Below are 14,683 nucleotides of genomic sequence, written 5' to 3' on the forward strand. Positions count from 1 at the left end.
CAAGATTCACGTCGTTGATGTTGAGTCTGGTGCATGAGTGCATACGATAATGTTTTTTTTTTTTTTTTATATTTTGAGTAAACAAGTTTCCACCATTAAAATTACCATGACTTTAATTAGCCTGATAATGGCATGTTCTAATGTGTGTTAGCAGCAACTTAAACTAAGATGGGTCATCTGTGAGGAATTGAAAACCAGGAGGAGAACCATGCACCAGATGCTACTGGCTGAGACCTGAGCTGAACAGAGTAAACAGACAGAATGGCACTAGATTAAAAAAGGGGCCCATAACAGTAATCACATATTGGCATAAAAGTAATCACTAACATAATAAATGAACATTGCAGTGCTGTTCAGTAGTAATGATCAGTGATATGTGCAGTTGAGTTAGCACTCTTTAAGTGATTTAGAAACAGTGATTAAAGGTAGTTGGGTCAAACAAATGCTCTGAGCTATTTTCTCCATACGGGGACTGTTTCTTTGTCCCAAAGGCAAAAGCAGGTGGTGCTGATTTAATGGATGGCTGTTTCTATACTTAGATGTTGGTTTGCCTTTTCATGATGATTGGATTGTTAATTTTGTTTTACAACCTGTGGTTTTGCTACTTAGTTTAACCCTGTCTTGTTAATTAGAGTAAAATCTTCCATTTTAAACACCTGTTAACAGGTTTCATTTTGTATATTTTGATCAAAAAAAATTCATACTTTTGTTTTTGCAATCAATGTAGCCTGCTTGCATTTTGCATGTTTACATTCAGTCATTAATTAACTTCTTTGAAATTCTGAACTAAAATAAAGACATTTTCATATTTTAGAGTTGTGCAGTGTGAAATACAGATTGTTAAAACATAGTTAAATTCAATCTAACCTACTGATAGGTGGCTGTGTTACCTGGGATGTATGAATAATTCACCATGGTGGATCTAAAGCTATTGAAACTTTAGCTCGAAGCATTTTTAGGTCATTGTTCAGACATGTTATTTTGACCAAGATCAAAAGATAATTTTTCATGACATTAAATAATAAACTGCTTTTCTCTTTAGTTCCACTGAATTTTTTATTCTGTGGTTTTGAATGTAGTTTTTAACTCTACTTTGTTGAAAGCCTGACTGAGAGCTATCCAGCAGGGCTGTCGATCGCTGCAGCTGGTGTACAAAGACAGACTTATTTTATGATCTTTTATTCTTTAAGAACCATTCATCTGCCCACATGTCCACTCAGATTGTATCTATCACTTCCACACAACAAGTCATCTTTCATGAGGCCTATTCAGCTGAACAAATGACGATAATACAGCACCTGCAAGTCTTCAACCGTCTTTGTCAAATTAATCAAAATGAACAAAAGTTTCCCACATCCCGGATTAGATGTACACATTGTCATGAGGACATTATGTCTTTTTTTTTCCACAAGCGACCTGCTTATTTATGGCTGAACAGAAAAAGAAACCCAGCTTGCCTGAGGTGACAAACAGGCTGACACAATCTTAGAATAGATGATGAATTGAATGACGATAGAATAATCTGATTTTATGTAGCTGGTGTGTTTAATATGTGTGTATTGGTTGATTGTGTCAGTTTGAGAACATATTCAGGTGGCGTAATGTTTAGCTTTCTGTTCACGGAGTAATTAAGGTCACATTGTTCTCCTATTGTACTTAAAAAAGACAAAGATCATTCCCAGATTGGATGTGAGTAAATAATAAAAGGAAGATTGCTGAGTTTTAAACAAAATACACACACTATGATGATTGGTACATGAATGCAAACAACTGAGATATATTTGTTTTCTTTTTAATCTTATCTGGCCTCAATATGCTGTTTTGATTTGAAAAATATTTTGAGTTATTATTCAGTTTACTGCAGGAGTCCTTCACGACATCCTGGGAGAATTCTGGGAATTTATAACAGCCCTAGAGAGAGAGTTATTTTTGACAGCTGTTTGATACGGTTAATAATGGATGTAAGCAAATATTTCAGGAGCTATTACCAACCCACTTTTTACTGGTCTGATGAGCATCTGGATTGAATGAGTTACTGCTCTGCCAGGAATTAATCTTGCTTTTGCTTTCTTTGCTGTTATTGATATTACACTGATAATATCGTACATCCCTAGTTTATTAATGTTGGGTCTTTATAAATAATTTAATAAAGAGTAATGTCTGGATGTGCTCTTTCTATGAAGGAGACAACATTTGTTATGAATGGCACTTTACAAAGAAAGACTGATTCATGGATTGACTGAATGTGAAGCACAATGTGTTGGCCTGGTAATGAAATGTTCAATGTTCAATGAAATAAAGTTTGACAGGACTTAATTTCTTACCTGCATGGGTGTCACCAGGATTACTCAGTTTCATGAAAAGATAAATGCCCAAATTTTAATCCATCAGTAATTTTCAATGTCACAGCCCAGACTCAGTAACCTGGACAAAGAGAGAAAACATAGTCTTAAGTAGATTTTAGCACTAACTAACATTGATTGATCTGGTTTTGTGTGTGTGTGGTGTTTTGTAGGAAAAGCAGAGAACAAATCAGAGGGTTTGGTGATGAGACAGAAAAAGAGAGAGAAAGACTGAGATGTCAGCTTAAGACAAGGACAGACTACATGTTTTCAGCACCATAGCTGAACCCATCAGTTTTAGGAATTTGGGGCGTGTAGTTTGTCACAGTGATTGGCAATCAATAACATGTCTGAGACATACGGTGGCCCTGAAGGTCAACAGGATTAATATTTCAAAAGTGCAAAAAAATGTTTCACAAAACACAAATACATTTCCCAAATCACAAATATATTTCATGGAGCACGAAATATATTCCAGGAAACTGGAAAGGGTAGGACCCTGGTTTTTTGTCTCTGATTGGACAAAACCCAAGTCATTTCTTGTTTCCAGTGGATACCATAATAGCCGATCTAGTGCAAAATTTAAAGTGTTTACCAGGATGGAAGAGGACATTCGGCTGATTTATAAGGCTTTAACAAGAGACACATATCATGTGATGCTTGAAATGCTCTCCACATATCATGAAATACACACATCAACTGAAACCAAAAATGATTAAAGAAGTCATGTTAATGATGCGGGATGAATTTGGCAAACAACAAACACCCTCATATTTATCCACGCATACATCCTGGCACATCATGGCACGAAACAGCTTTGCACTGGGCTGGCAGCGGTCCTCTTGATCGGTGCTTGGTGGTTATTACCATGACTGGACAGAGATCTCCATTTACGCACAATGCGGAAGTAAATAAAGGCCCATCTTTATCTGTTTAAAAGCACAAAGGAAAAAAAAATCACATTCCCTGATCCTTTATGGTACTGGTCATCAATATTCATATTAAATCAGGGTCAAGGGAAGGGCGAGGTATGAAAAGAGTGCATGTACGTACAAGAAACAGAGGAATAGAGAGAACGTAGCTTATTTTTTCTAAAGTTAGATATTATAAGGAACAATTCTTCAACTACAAAACCCTCCAGCACTTCTGCAAACCTTGCCTTACGAACGTGTTCTACAGACTTAAAGCATTTTGATGTAGGATTTAATGATTTCTGTCCCGCCCTCTACGATCAGTTCCATGGCGATTGTGACATTGACCAATCAAAGCACAGAGAGCTCTGCTTGAGCAGTGGTCACAAATATAAACAAAACAAATGGCACTGGGAAAGACAAGTGATGAAAATGGTGCTGTGAATTTGGACAATAGCCCATTTGCACAGGATAAGATTTACCTAGGGACCTCTGGTAATTTGTGATAATCATGCAGGACATCTGTGTGTTTAATCCCATCCAAATCAACCATTTCTGTTATCTGCAGTGTAAAAATGTCAAATTACCTACCATATTTAAGTGCATACATATGTAGGTCCACAGGTAAAACTTGTCCCATATGAATAAAAATTCACCATGTGTTTTCATTGCTACAGCTATGCAGCACCTTTATGTTTTCAATATCTGTAAATTTAAGCACATTACAGACTTTCCTTTGCAAAGGTACCACACCAAACGGGGTAATTCCCAAATTATCAGAGGCCCACAGGCAAAACTAATCCCATGCGAAGAGAACTAATGAGGAGGAAAAAGCTGTTGAGCTCTGACGTCATCATCCCTGCCTTTAAGATGTGTTATAGAGGAACAACCACGACAGACTGGAAAAGAGAGAAATGTTGGCAGGAAATGGCCACTGGTGAGTCAGTGATGTTAGTATAGCATCAAGTTAGTTTATCATTAATCATCAGCCACCCCTACCCCAGTTGCAGTTTAAAATTAATTAATTGAATTAATAACAATGAATTAAACAATGTAATATATGCATCTTTTTGACATTTGAACTGTTTTTAAGCATTGAAAGGAATCATACATTTTCATTTTATTTTTAGACTATAGAATAGTGTCCATTGATTTGTCTACTCTAACCTTTCTTGTCACTCTTATAACTGGCAGAGATACCTTCTTCTGGAAGGTTCCTAATGCCCAAGCTACCTTTCATTATTCCCAGCTGACCACACGTCTTTAGAGCACTGAACTCCAGTCTTAGATAGAACAACACAACACTAAAAGTGCATCTTTTCACCTGCTCTATGGCTTTCAAAATAAATAATAATTAAGATCAGATGGAATTGTCCTCAGTTTGAGTCCGTCAAGGGAGCTCTTCAAATAAAGTAGATTCTGAAATTGACTCATTGAGTATTACAAGATAGCGTCATCCAAAAGTTGTCAAGAGATATTCGATTTATAGAGCACAAGAACTCCAGAAAGTCCAAACCCTAACTGGCAATACAGAGAGAGAGAGAGAGAGAGAGAGAGAGAGAGTAGTCTGCTAGAACTCAAACCAGACAGCTTCCTTCAGGAGGGGAGGGGGTTACTGACATCGGTCAGACACAGAGCTCGGCTGATGAGGGCTGCAGTGCTCTTAAGTTTCCAATGCAAGGTAAGTTGTCTTAGAATAACATCTTTTGACATTTTAATGAGGTATGACGTAACTCAGTTTAAAGTTTTGTTATCCAAAGGTTTCAGATCGCTGTGCAGTAACACTTGTTAAATTTTATTTCTTTGCAGCAAAGAACGCTGACTTTTGGATTATTATTATACCTGACGACGATTCAAAAGAAACACTGACGTTTTCAGCTTAACAGTCAGGCATCTGAACCATCACAGCTGTCCTCGATCTGTTTGTGATGTGACCGCTTGCTGCGCCAAAGCGGCGCTTTTACGCACAATGGATGAGCTTTTACGCGAGCCCAGTAGTTGGGCGCAGAATGTTTCCTTGGGTAACTCAACTCGTGGGGGTGTTAGCCAGCTCGGAAACAGCACGGTAAATCCTCTGAAACGAAATGAAGAAGTGGCTAAAGTGGAAGTTACCGTTCTGTTCCTCGTGCTGCTGCTCGCCCTGACCGGCAACCTGTGCGTCTTGTGGGCTATCCACGCCAGCAAACACAGCCAGTCCCGGATGTATTATTTCATGAAGCATCTGAGCATCGCGGATCTTGTGGTTGCAATCTTTCAGGTGTTACCACAACTCATTTGGGATATCACGTTTCGCTTCTACGGGCCGGATCTCCTCTGCAGGCTGGTGAAATACCTCCAGGTCGTGGGGATGTTCGCCTCTACCTACATGCTCGTCCTGATGTCCGTCGACAGGTGCTTAGCCATCTGCCAGCCGCTCCGCTCAGTGCATAAGAGGAAAGACCGCTACTGTGTGATCGCATCCTGGATGCTCAGCCTGGTCTTCAGCACTCCTCAAGCCTACATCTTTTCTTTAAAGGATGTTGGACATGGCGTGTATGACTGCTGGGGGGACTTTGTGCAGCCGTGGGGCGCCAAAGCATACATCACATGGATGAGCCTTAGCATTTACATTATCCCAGTGGCAATTTTAAGCATCTGCTATGGCTTAATATGCTTTAAGATATGGCAGAATTTCAATTTGAAAACCAGGAGGGAGCACTTCCTTTCTCTGACTCCTAGGCCTTCCAAAGGCGCGCATCCTCTCTCTCGTGTGAGCAGCGTGAGGCTCATTTCAAAGGCGAAGATCCGCACTGTGAAAATGACATTTGTGGTGGTCCTTGCGTACATTGTGTGCTGGACTCCCTTCTTCTTTGTCCAGATGTGGTCTGCGTGGGATCTTGCTGCACCGAGAGAAGGTAAAAACACACACACACACAAAAACAAAAACACATTGTGCATTAATCAAAGGAAGAAAATGTTCTATGTATTTACTGGGCAATTCCACTTTTGGCGTGGGGGAAGTGCTTAGAGACCTATCACAGAGCATTACTTCCTGTGCCATCCATAAACCCTGTCCTAAGCCTCTTGATAACAATATTTAAAGTATAAGTGGCCCCTGCACACATAGGTCATTCTTCTTTACTAAATATCTCAGGGAATGTTGAAGCAATCCACTTCACTTCCAAGGCAACACAATGGTGTTTAACTTCAGACTTCCCCTGAGTAGACACAGATGAATGGGAGTGTCATTTGCAGTTCTTATCAGCTCAGAGAAAGTCGCTTGCAGAGTAAATTGTACCAGGACATCAAAGAGTTTGCATCTCTGTTCCCAGTAGTGGTTTATATAATTTTCATGTAACTGTACAGCTTGTTCACATTTGATCTCTCATATCTTCTGAATTTGTCATCAAATACGTAGAAGAGCAGGGGAGCAGATGTGCTCTGTAACCTTTTGATTGTTGTTATTGGAGCTAAAAGACTGCAGAGCACTAAGAGATTCAGAGATATCTGACTGTAAATAGGTCTTGAGTAGGCACAGTAATCGTCTTCCTGTTTCTCGACCTCTTCCGAGCAGTTTTACACAAAATTAGGAAAACAAACACATTACAGGCAAGAATGCACGCCCTGTTTACAGATCTGAGAGTGTGTCGTAACAGGGGCCCCCATCATGTTTGGATGGATGAGCTTATCCATCGGAGTGTTTCTTATTACCTTACAGCTCTGTAAACAGATTGTGACCTTTAAGTGTTCTGTTTTGCAAAACATTGAGAAACTCATTGTTGACATTCATACGCTCAGATCAGCACTTTTACTGCTTTTTTGACTGCCTTTTGGCTTTTGATGGCAAACCTGTGAGGGCTTTTTAACAGGTTGTGAAAGAGATGTCCTGAGATCTGCACTTTTGTTTGGAATATATTTTTAGTTTCTCCCACTTATTTGGGATAAGTAAAACCTTTTAAGTTCAAAAACTCAGCCTTGTCTTGGAACAGGAATTAGATTTGACCAAAAATAACATCCACATATCTCCTGATGTTCCTGTTTCAGCAGAAAATACAATGTGCATCACTGGGGTTTTTACTCCATAAGAAATGGTGTCAGTCGTTGAGAGATGTATGGTGAGGTCATTCTTCTGTTTATTTTTAAGATGTACCACAAGGACATCTTAAGGCCAAGCATGAACAAAATTTCTACTTTAAAGTTCTGAAATTGTTGGAAATTTCTGGTTCCAAATCCACACAAATTCACTAAAATTTCAGAGAAATTACCAAAAATTTCAGTGAAAATTTGGAAACACTCTTTTTTAAAAGTATCCTATAAAAAGAACCCCAAAAATTCTTCAAATATTCCCAGTGGGTTTCAGTGAAACTTTGTCCCAAAGCCTAAACTTTCCAATGTAAAGCAAAAAGAAGAAAAAAATGACTTGCCAGATTACTTGCAGTCATAATGATGTCTGCTGTTGGGATTTATGCACAATGCCTTTTCAATGTTGACTTTTGTCATGTGATTTGGTCACATGACATTAAGTTTTTATTCAACGCCTGTTCTTTATCTGCCTTTTATGTCCTGATGAAGACCCGTTGGAGTCAAAAAGCGTAGCCTGTTCAATAAAGGAATTTATCACATGAGGTTGCCTCACATTTTCAGTTTTGAATGCCGTTTCTACCATGGACTTTATCTGCAAGTAATCTGGCAAGTCGTCATTTCTTCTTTTAACATTGTGTCCTTGTCCTCTCTTTTCTGGAAAAGCATCTGATCCTGGTTACCTATAGTTTAGACATTTTGACCCCATGTAGCATCCTCACTTTTTCAACATTCCAATATAAATCCCCCCCCCCCCCCCCAAATCCCATGTAGATTTCTGAAAATTTTCAAGAGAAACCCCAGTGTTCCATATCAAATTCCAACCATAATGGGACCCCCCCCCCCCCCCCCACACACACACACACAGAGTTCCCAATCATTTAGAAATATATTAACCTTGCAAAGCAGATGGATACACCCGTTTCCTTGTTTTTCACTGGCAAATCCATCTTGCAAAGCTCCCATCTGAACCGTTTGGGCCTGGTTAGAAAGTGACAGGACCAATCAGCGACGAGGGGCAGTACTTTCAGGCGCAGCAGAGTCCTGACGTAAACAAGCAGCAGCAAGAACTGGTGCAGTTATGGAGGAAGAGATTAGCGTGGATACTGTTAAAGCACCAGTTTTATCAGAACTTGATGACATTTCTTTGTTAAAAGAAGAACAAAGAACAGCACTGAGTTTTCTTTTCAAAACGACAAAAGTCGAGTACTGACATGTCTATAGTCGCCATTTTTTGCGTTATTCCTCAGCAGCTGCACACGCGCAGCTCAATAGCGGCTATGTCACGTGTTTTGTTGCTCTGGTTGGCCCGTAGAGATGTGACAAACAGAACGTCCACCCAGTCATACTCCTGAGTTTTTTTCAAAGCCTCTGCCTTTTCTCAGATGTTTCCTATTGAAGCTTTACCAGATGGATGTGTGAAACACATCCATCTGGCGTGTCAGGTTAGAAATATAAAGGGATGGGTCTGATTTGATCCAATATCGATATCGGGTCCGATATGGATGTAATTAATAGATTGGATATCTGACTGACAGCGCCGATCCAAGTGACCAATCCAAATCCATCCTACAGTTTGCGGTAGATCATGAATGCACCGCAATCTAACACAAGACAGTCTGTCTGTAACTGAGCTAGTATTAGGTAGGGATGTTCTTAGCTGTATAATTACCTAGTAAATTAAACGTAAATCTATATTTAGAATAGTCAAAACTAGTCTAAAGATGAGAGAACACAAAGAAGAGTGGGAGTTATATCAGCCTGATAATACTCTCTACAGTGTGGCTAGCATTGAAAGCTAGTGCTGCCCGCCTTCGTTCCTCTTTGCAGATTAATATCTTGCTTTGATATTTGGTCTCTTTTCACTTCGGGTGAGTAATCATACGTGAGCTTAACCCTCGACAGTCCACATACCACTTTATTTCTATTTACTACTTTGGAAAACTGTCGTACCGCGGTCTTCCTACTATACACTAACAGCTTAGCCACCGCAGAGCTTCTCCTTGTTTACATCCGCTGAAGGGTCAGAGAGGAAGACTGCAACCATTAACTGAAGCTACAGCGGTCTCTAGTGGTGGGAGGTTCATTAAAGAGGATTATAGACAGGGATTTCAAGCCCCTGTTCATAAAAGATGATAGGTAATTAGTTTACTAATAAATATTTATTTTTAGTCGTTGTTCAAAATTAGTTTGGAATACATTTAAAATTCAATACATTTTTATATTTTTTTTTCTCTTGCTTTTTAATAAGAGGAGCTGGGTGGTTTACTACAGCCTCATGTAACCTCACACATTATACCAACAAAAATAATACCCGTATCGGCACATATTTATCGGAATCAGATCGGAACTGAAAAAAAGTGGATTGGTGCATCCCTAGAAATATATTCCCCCAAATTTCCATGAAAATATGAGAAAAGTTTAAAGCAAATTAACCCCCCAAAAAGTCAGATCAAATTCCCTCAAATTACAATTCAAACCCTAACCCATGAAAATGGCAAAAAATTTCATAACAAATTCTCACAGAAATTCAAACAAATTATTTTTTTTAAATCAAGCGTATTTCTTGCAAAACTTCCGATAAAACTCAAAAATATACAAACATATCCCCTAAAATGACCATGAATATACTTGAAAATGTCCAAGCAAACCCTCCAAAATATCCAGATACTCTAAGATTGCCAAAGCAGATTCCCCCTAAAACATTGTACCAGATTCCCAATCATTTATAAATACATATCACCGAATTACATGGAAATTATGAAAATACCCCCAAATATCCAAACCAATTCCCCAAATTCCATTAAAAATTTAAAATTTAATCCTCTGGGCACACACAGTGGACAACTCAGTCAGACTGTGAGACCACTGGGACCACACAATTGCCAACATGCCAGCAATCCCGCATGATCATGTGTCTTCAGAAGAATAATGTCTATCAGTACCCATTTTGCTTGTCCTCACTGGTTGTTGTGGGTACTCCATGGAAAGTATTACTAGAATCATAAATATAAAACATGTTTGATAATTATGATTCAGGGTTTGGGAGGTAATAACGTGATTTGGAGCAGTAATCCAATCAGGCATAAAAAATCCTGTGGTGTGTGACCAGCCATATTCACATCTATGGGCAATTTAGAGTCACCGGTTAAGGAAACCAAAATGTTTTTAGACTTTGGGAGGAAGCTGGAGTACCTGGAGAGAAGCCACAGGTAGAACATGTAAAGTTAACACAGAAAGGCCCTGAAGCTTCTTAGTGTGAGGTACAGCGCTAACCACTGCTCCATGATGCAGCCCCTCATTATACTAAGGCTGCATTCACAATGAAGTTAAAAGTGACTCAAATAGATTTTTTTTGTGGTCTCATGTGATTCATATCAGATTTTTTTCTCTGACAGTATAAACAGCACAAGTCACATTGAATCTAATCTCATCATATCAGATTTGGGCCACTTTCATAAGTGGGAATAAGTCAGATACATATCTGATCCCTTGGAATTTGACTGCAGTCTGAACAGCCAAATGAAAAGAATTTGAACTGAGCCCATGAGACAAGCAAACTTCCCTTGTTGAGTTGAAATGATGTGTTCTACCTAATTAAGAAAGTACTTTTCATTTCAAGACACTTGACTAGCAAAATTTGCTTGCTTGATTGGTGGAATTTTTTTCCCAACAGGCTATCCAGGCTTAATGCTTTGCATTTATATCTTATAATAAGACGTTTGTTTGCAATTCTTAAGGGAATGTGGCTAAAAATAAATGTAATAAGATATTTCTTTGCAGAAATTAGGCAGATATACTTACTTAGATTTAAGTTTTTTGCTGTGCAAGATTAGGAAATATGATCAATTTGACTTATTTTGACTTATGACACTGGCAGAAATCCCTTTTCATGTTCATTTCAAAGAAAACTTTTCAAAGAAAGGCCTCTATCTTGATTTATCTTGACCTCCACATCTGGAAGTCAAGATAAATCCCTTTTTTTGCTCATGTTTCTCACTTTTTGCCTTCTCTTTAAAGTAAAAGTTAAAGTCAGCAGGTGAGTTCCTTGTTGCAGAAGTAATCACATTGTCACTCTTTGAAACCTGCTGCTCATCCACTGATAGTGAAGAGGAATCAGATTTTGTTAACTCTGAGTGTTTGTCTAACCTTAGCATTAACTCTGACAGGTTCACATTTCTTATTAAATATATGATGGCAGCACCATCACAGTCCTCCTTTTGATTCCTCCACCACATTCTCCCCTTTCTACTAACCCCAGCTTCAGAAAATCTGCAAATCATGACTTTACAGAAAAGCTGCCAAGCTTCATGTTTTTGTACGTTTCTGGCTATACAAGAAAGCAGTGAACTCACTGTGAGTCAAAAGATCTGCATCAGGGTGAAAAGAAAAGTCTGACTGCCTGTCATTTTATGGTGTTTTCCCTGAAGAGATCTGCACTCCCTGCAGCTATTGACAGGCTATTTGACTTATCTGTTGGACACGTCTCATAATTTTGTAGAGCTGTTTGCTTGACACAGCACACCTCTCACAATAAGCAGCTATAGAGAGTCAGTGCACCAGGAACAGAGCAGGTCAGCATTTTCATTTTCATTGCACTCAATCTTTCTCACCCCATTAAGGATTAAAAAAAAGATCTTGGAAGTCTTCCACTTTCCACTGTTTTGTGCTTCTTCAATGTGCTCTGTACCTCGAATGGTTGGAAATTCAATCACTCGAGTGAAAGACGAAATACGGTGTATTATCCATTCAGGTTGGCCTTTTTTAATTGAAGTCATTTGTTATGTTTGTGTCAAACAACTCAAAGTCCTGTTTGCTTCACATCCATCAGCGCTCCTCCAGCCCTAACCCCAGATGTTTTTGGGGTTGTCTAAAGTGCTTTAGGTCATGTATTTTTCTTTAAGTGATGTGTGAGATACTGTAAGTGCAGCAGGCTTAACAGGGTCTTAAATTATAAAGTAGGCATGAAATGGAAAATCCCATTCCAACCAGAGGTGGCTATAATGTGCGCAGTCTGTCACATGACTGGATGTGTGGCTCACAGGGGTGCTGCAAGGAATTATGCCCCCCCCCCAGATCTGGCCCCGCCACCACAGCCCAAACCAAACCTGCACAACAGCATTTCAAAACACATGGTATTTGGCGCGCCGGTAGTCGAGTGGTTAAGGCGCATGCCATATACGCAGGCGACACGGGTTCGAATCCAGCCCGTGGCACTATTTCCTGCATGTCTCTCCCCTGTTTCCGACTCAATCCACTGTCCTATCAAATAAAGGCAAAAAGGCCAAAAATAGATCTTAAAAAAAAACAACATGGTATTTCAGAGTACCAGATATTTAGGACAACTTTAGTAGATAGAAATGTTGCCAATGTTTTTGCACAATTAAGACAGTATTTAGAAGTTTGTATGCAGTTTTTGATCATTTCAAAAGGAAATCTAGCCCAGTTTTGGGTGTCTAAGTCTTTACTGTTTTTGCTGCAGTATGGAGCTACCACAACAAGGCAAAGTCAATGGATTTGGCAGATTCTCTGTCTGTCATCAGGCAGATCCATCTTGCAAAGCTCCAGTACCTAGTCTAAGGAGAACAAGACAGTAGCAACAGGTGTAGTTTAGGTGCACTGCAAACTGGTAAACAATGGCTGCTTTTGGAGCCATTAACTGAGCTACAGTAGCAATTCTATCAAAACTGGACAATGATTATTTGTTTAAAGATGAACAAAGAATCACAGTTAAATTTTTTCTTAATGGAAAAAATGTTCATCAATGTCCATCTTGCCGACTCTGGCAAACATATTCTACTGTGTGGACAAACATGTCTGCTGAGATAAGATAAAATGGCTCTCTGTGGCTCAAGGATTAAAGGTGTGTTATTCTCTAGATTCTCTACATGTGAGATGTGGGACTCACAGGCATTCTGAAATCCTTGTCTTGTTAACACAACTCTAATATTCAAATCAAAACATGATGCAGCTGTATGCAGCCACCACGCACCCAGTCTGAAATGACCATTAATATTTGCCCTTACAAGTCCACTGTACAGACAGCACTTCACTTCAACAGGGTTCTTTAGTGGGATCTTTCCTTTATTCCATTCCTCCATGCTTGCTCTCATCACCCACCATGCCAACACACAGAGATTCTTTGTCCTACCAAAACTAAGCCAATCTGAGGCTGGAACACATCTTAGATTTTCTTTACTGGTCAAAAAAATCCTATGAAAACACTTAAAAGTAACGTTTTATTGTGTTAGTTTATACTGCTCTCACACAGTACGGATGTGCATCACTGATATGTTTTGATAGAGTACAGATGTAAATTCTCTCTATGTCTCTCCCCAGATGTGGCTTTCATCATCACCATGTTGCTGGCCAGCCTCAACAGCTGCTGTAACCCATGGATCTACCTGTTCTTTGGCGGTCACCTCTTCCATGACCTGATGCAGTGCTTCTCCTGCTGCTGCCCTCAATATCTCAAATCCTCCTCCTGCAGCTGCGATCGGCAATGCATGCACAAAAGCAACTGCTCCACATTCGTCATCAAGAATACCAGCAGTCAGCGGAGCCTCTCACACACATCTAGCATGGGGGGACCGGGACGCTGAAGGGCCAGCTGAAAACCATCCAGACTTCCTGTAACTGAGAAATTCTGGCATTTTGGGCATTTAATCTTCTGTAGAAGCACTACAGAGGCCTTTGCATGGGTTTAAATAGAGCAGGCAAAGTAAACCTGCGCTGCAGAAAAACTACCTTATGACAACAAAAAGGAAGAAAAAAGTAATTTTTGTACAGCGTGTGATCAAAAGTTATTTAAGTTGAAGCTTTTACATATGCTTTATGTCTATATATGTGTGCCATCTGCTTTTCTACAGCAGAGTTGTCCTTCTTGGGCTCAATCACACCGGATTTCTGCACATGTCCCTTGCCTTGGCTTAAGTATTACAAACTCTATTGTCAGTCTGTGCATACAAATATGAAAAGTTTGTAACTCCTGTTATTCTGTCATGAGATTTGTTCTAATTTGACCTTAAGAGTGAAGCTATTAGTTACAATGGAAGGCCTGATTCTAAGATGTGATGTAAGATCTTAGATATGATGTTAGATATTTGCAGGCAACCTTAATCATGCATGCAGACGGAATTCAGAGGGATTTGGACGAAAGATTGTATGGGATAGTATAACTTCTTATTATTGCTTTTCTCCCCCCATGAAAGCGGAGGTAGAGCCTCAACCCAGTAATGTGGGATTGAGAGCTAGCTACAGTCAGAGTACCTCATCCTGGCTCTGCTTTCTCAGCCATCTTGCTAAGATCTTTCTCCTCACAGTTTTATCTGTCTGTTTTATCTGGATGTTATGGCCATACGGAAAAGTAAG

The 14,683-nt window shown here is 39.5% G+C and overlaps 1 protein-coding gene across 2 annotated transcripts; it reads left to right on the top strand.

The window, feature by feature from the left end:
- The first annotated feature begins 4,883 nt into the window (after positions 1-4,883).
- On the top strand, positions 4,884-14,683 carry oxtrl (oxytocin receptor like). 2 transcript variants are annotated; one of them, XM_041817172.1, is made up of 3 exons: positions 4,884-4,934; positions 5,063-6,147; positions 13,652-14,683. In XM_041817172.1, the coding sequence occupies exons 2-3, from the start codon at positions 5,223-5,225 to the stop codon at positions 13,912-13,914; spliced, it is 1,188 nt and encodes a 395-aa protein (XP_041673106.1). In that variant the 5' UTR covers positions 4,884-4,934; positions 5,063-5,222; the 3' UTR covers positions 13,915-14,683. The 2 variants fall into 2 exon arrangements, with proteins under 2 accessions (XP_041673106.1, XP_041673115.1); XM_041817181.1 differs by lacking the exon at positions 4,884-4,934 and adding an exon at positions 4,954-4,975.

This window comes from Cheilinus undulatus, linkage group 3 (assembly GCF_018320785.1).
Source record: "Cheilinus undulatus linkage group 3, ASM1832078v1, whole genome shotgun sequence".
In the NCBI taxonomy this organism is placed as follows: Eukaryota; Metazoa; Chordata; class Actinopteri; order Labriformes; family Labridae; genus Cheilinus; species Cheilinus undulatus.

Bases quoted from the DNA above. Each gene is read 5' to 3' on its own strand.
- oxtrl (XM_041817172.1), top strand. From the start codon at position 5,223: ATGGATGAGCTTTTACGCGAGCCCAGTAGTTGGGCGCAGAATGTTTCC. The intron at 6,148-13,651 runs GTAAAAACACAC...GTCTCTCCCCAG, and splicing joins TCTTGCTGCACCGAGAGAAG to ATGTGGCTTTCATCATCACC.